Consider the following 5,000-nt stretch of genomic DNA (forward strand, 5'->3'; position numbering starts at 1 on the left):
TTGTGTGCGTGGTGCTAATGCTGTGTGCTAATGCTGTTTGCTAATGCTGTACATGGATCTGAGTGGGCTGCTGTGTGCTAATGGTGTGTGCTAATGCTGTGTGTGCTGATGGTGCGTGCTGATGCTGTGTGCTAATGGTATGCACGGTGCTATTGCTGTGTGCTAATGGTGTGTGCTAATGGTGTGTGCTAATGCTGTGTGCTAATGCTGTGTGCTAATGGTGTGTGCTAATGCTGTGTGCTAATGCTGTGTGCTAATGATGTGTGCTAATGGTGTGTGCTAATGCTGTGTGCTAATGGCTGTAAGATACATACACATCCACTTGGGTGTTGTTGACCAGGTACTCCAGGGGGTACGCACAGGAGTACAGGTACTTGAGCTCGGCGTTGTAGGTCACAGTGCCAGCGGTGGGGTCGTACGAGCGGACGATGCCACTGATGTTCACCGTCTGGATGTTAGAGAAGTCGGCAAAGATCCCTGTACCCGGAGCGCTGGTTGTCTGAGACCCACAGAGACAGAAGAGAGTTTACCAGTGACCCTCTGAACTACAGACACACACACACACCACACACACACACACACGCTCACACTCTCACCAGGAAGATGCTCCCGCAGGCGTCTGCTTGCCGGAGCGGGAAACTGAAGCGCACCACGGGCGGTGTGACCGTCTCGTCCAGCGTGCCGCGGCAGCCGACCTGGTCTGAGATGTGGTTCAGGATCAGGAGGCTCTCGTTGTAGCCGGTGTACACGACCGGGCACATCTGGATGGCAAGGTCTATGGAGCTGGTCCCACAAACCACCGAGATGTCCGTGTATACTGTGGGTTATTACGTAACAACGAAACAAAACTGAGTCAACTTATGAATGTGTTATAAACATACGGACAACGGACACCGAGATGTCCGTGTATACTGTGGGTTATTACGTAACAACGAAACAAAACTGAGTCAACTTATGAACGTGTTATAAACATACGGACAACGGACACCGAGATGTCCGTGTATACTGTGGGTTATTACTAGTGTTGCACCGAGGCCATTTTTTGGATCCGATACCGATACCGATACCTGGCTGTGCAGTATCGGCCGATACCGATACCATACCGATACCACTCTGTTTGAATTTTTATTTTTAATTTTTTTAATTTTTTTTTTTTTATCAATGGTTTGGTCCCATGTATAATACTAGTGTAACAGTAAGAAAGTCAAGTTACATTTCTTCACAGTTTCAGCACTTCAGACATAACTGAGTACTAGTCCTCTATAATTGATGGTTTACCTTACTGAGCAGCACTGTTGCTTTTCTGATTTTGAACACAATACAGTTAAAGTTTGGTCAGTTTTTTTTTTTTTTTTTTTCCCTGTATTGTTTCTTTGTGTGTTTGTTTTGTTTGGGGACCAAACCATTGATAAAAAAAAAAAAAAAAAGTATCTGCACTATTTGTTGGTACTCGCCGATACCGATACCACCATTTTAGTGCTGTATCGGGGCCCCACCCGATACTGGTATCGGTATCGGTGCAACACTAGTTATTACGTAACAACGAAACAAAACTGAGTCAACTTATAAATGTGTTATAAACATACGGACAACGGACACCGAGATGTCCGTGTATACTGTGGGTTATTACGTAACAACGAAACAAAACTGAGTCAACTTATAAATGTGTTATAAACATACGGACAACGGACACCGAGATGTCCGTGTATACTGTGGGTTATTACGTCACAACGAAACAAAACTGAGTCAACTTATAAATGTGTTATAAACATACGGACAACGGACACCGAGATGTCCGTGTATACTGTGGGTTATTACGTCACAACGAAACAAAACTGAGGCAACTTATAAATGTGTTATAAACATACGGACAACGGACACCGAGATGTCCGTGTATACTGTGGGTTATTACGTCACAACGAAACAAAACTGAGTCAACTTATGAACGTGTTATAAACGTACGGACACGCTCACCGGGCTATCACGCATATAACTTTTCCTAGGCAATGTTTGTTAACTTCGCCTACTCTGGATTTGTATATGGGGTACCAATCATGCGAATGGCATCACCGGCATATTTTCGCAGGACATTACGCAGATCTTGTCAAGCACTGATAAAGTATGCATGCATGCAGTATTTTTGTATCATCGTGATGCAAATGCCATGTGTGTATAATAATATTCTAAATTGAAGTTCATGCTTGTTAAATGAATGCATTTATATGTTTATGATTGTGTGTTCAATTCATTGGGATGTGCATGTGGGCTATAGTGGTTCACGTTGCTGTGCTCACAATTTCGGAACAGCGGGCTGTCAGACTAATGGGCTTTCGGAACATTGCCATGGAACCGTGGTCAGATAGGGTTCTCAGGTTGGTGCTGTGGTCCGATAGGGTTCTAAAGTTAGTGCTCATCTATCAAAAATAAATAAATAAATAAAATAAAAGTATCCATCTATCTATCTATCTATCTTTACATTTATTCTTGTAGCAGACGCATTTATCCAAAGCAGCTTACAGCACAGACATGCATTCATCAGTGGCCTCTGTGCTCTAGTGAATCAAACTCATGATCTTGGTGTTGTTGACCAGTGACCAGCAGTGGTGTAGCCCAGGGTATACGCAGGTATACGGAGTGTACTCACTTATTTTTCAGTCAGCATTGGGTATACCCACTTCTCAAAACAGGGCGTTTATTCTGTGCCGTATGGGCTGCTTAAGAAAAATTAAGAGTTTACCCACTTCTCCAGGAACCACTACACCACTGGTGACCAGTGACCAGTTACTAGTTGCGTTACCAGTTCCTCTCCCCCTCTCATGCAGGTGTGGGTGGTGCAGTGGTGCCTCACCTGGTCGCCTAGCTTCCGATCCACAATCCCCCACAGTGAGGGCCAGATGGCCCTCGATCATCAGACTCACGATGAGCAGGCTGAGGAACCCCATCTTTGCAGACGCAGATCACACTGCAGCTCTGCAAGACGCAAATCACACAGTACCAGTCGCAGACGTAGATCACACTGCAGCCCGATGCAGACGCAAATCGCACTGCTGCTCTCTGCAGACGCAAATCACACTGCAGCCCTCCGAAGACGCAAATCACACTGCAGCTCTCTGAGACGCAAATCACACTGCTGCTCTCCACAGACGCAAATCTCACTGCTGCTCTCTGCAGACGCAAATCACACTGCTGCTCTCCACAGACGCAAATCACACTGCTTCTCTCCACAGACGCAAATCACACTGCTGCTCTCCACAGACGCAAATCACACTGCTGCTCTCTGCAGACGCAAATCACACTGCTGCTCTCTGCAGACGTAAATCACACTGCTGCTCTCTGCAGACGCAAATCCCACAGTACCAGTCCACAAGTCACAGAGGTGCTCCTGCCGCCATGTCAGCACCCAGTCAATACAGTCCTGGAGGTCCTTGCCAATACGATCCCACTGCTGCTGTCTGTCTGGGTCTATATATACTACACTGGAGGACTTCTATGGACTTACAACCTGTTGGGGATTGGCTGGAAAATCAGGTTAATGGCATTCGGTGAGGGACACACGCACACACACACACACACACACACACACACACACACACACACACACACACACACTGGAGGTGAGGGAGTGTTTTTTTTGTTGTTGTTTCCCTTTTTTGTTGGTGAACAATTCAGTGTTTTGTGAAATGTGGCCATGACCTTGACCGTAGGCGAAAGATGAAACCCGACACGTTTCTTTAGAGTCAAACTAACCTAACCCTTAAACACACACACACACACACACACAGACACCTCTCTTTAAAGTCACACCTTAAACACACACACACACACACAGACACAGACACCTCTCTTTAAAGTCACACCTTAAACACACACACACACACATACAGACACAGACACCTCTCTTTAAAGTCACACCTTAAACATGACCGAATGTCTTCCTCCCACCAGTGCGTGCTAATACGAAACTTAATAAAGTGTATGTGACCTCTCGAGGATAGCAATAGTGTGGGCCTCTCCCCCGCGCTCTGCACACACCTTTGAAGATGTGCAGTTGCCATGGCAGCCTTTATTCCTGCACTTACCCGTCCTAATGTTTGACAGGCCATGTTTTCTAATGCTAATGCTACTAGCATTCCACAGGCAGGCTACATTCTGCATACGTGTAGAGTTTACCAGGAGGAAGATGGGCTGGGATGCATTACACCTAATACCTTATGAATATATTTCATATTTCATATTTAGAAAGACTATTCCGGTAATCTCATCAGTTCCTACATTAGTTACCATACACTTAAATTGGTTGGAACTATAGGGGAACAACCCAAAGGTTCCAGTTTGAGAACTAAAGAGGAGTCATCTCCCAGGCTTCTCAGTTTAGTTCCAGAAACGTTCCGTAAGTAAGCCGTCTGTCTGCGTCTGCAGTAGATCGTACTGACTCTGAGAGCCTCCTACTCACAGAGCCAACCGCTCAAATGAAATTGATACGAAAGATTAAAGTTAAATATTTGAAGAGACAGAAATATGCAATATGCAATCCCTTGTGTTATGTCAATAAGCACTCTCTGTACCTTATAAGACTGTGGCTTAGTACTGCAGGGACAGGCTCTGTCACTCGTGCTGGAGGCTCCACTTTCAGCCGTTTGCTTTAGTGTATTTTGAGGTGATAACTTACTGTGTGTTTAACTGGCACTGAAAACCAATAAACTTCTACCTGAAGCAGAGAGGAGCTCATTAAGAGAGGTGGCTTTAGAGGAGAGGTCTTTGAGCTCATACTGTATATATATAACACTCACAGGTGGCATTAGAGGTGCAGTCCTTGAGCTCATACTGTATATATATAACACATTAGAGGTGGCATTAGAGGTGTAGTCCTTGAGCTCATACTGTATATATAACACTCACAGGTGGCATTAGAGGCGTAGTCCTTGAGCTCATACTGTATATATATAACACTCACAGGTGGCATTAGAGGTGTAGTCCTTGAGTTCATACTGTATATATAT

At 45.1% G+C, this 5,000-nt stretch overlaps 1 protein-coding gene across 1 annotated transcript in view; it reads right to left on the reverse strand.

Moving 5' to 3' along the window:
* The window catches only part of LOC308378210 (zona pellucida-like domain-containing protein 1), a gene marked incomplete at both ends in the record, with an annotated part of 7,952 nt that extends 5,010 nt beyond the window's left edge, over positions 1-2,942 (reverse strand). The window contains 3 exons of the mRNA XM_080855069.1: positions 315-499; positions 597-817; positions 2,849-2,942. Of these exons, the coding sequence (XP_080711195.1) occupies positions 315-499; positions 597-817; positions 2,849-2,942 (500 nt within the window). The remainder of the gene's footprint in view (positions 1-314; positions 500-596; positions 818-2,848) is intronic.
* Positions 2,943-5,000: the final 2,058 nt, after the last annotated feature.

This window comes from Sprattus sprattus, assembly GCF_963457725.1.
Source record: "Sprattus sprattus genome assembly, chromosome: 17".
Classification (NCBI taxonomy): Eukaryota; Metazoa; Chordata; class Actinopteri; order Clupeiformes; family Clupeidae; genus Sprattus; species Sprattus sprattus.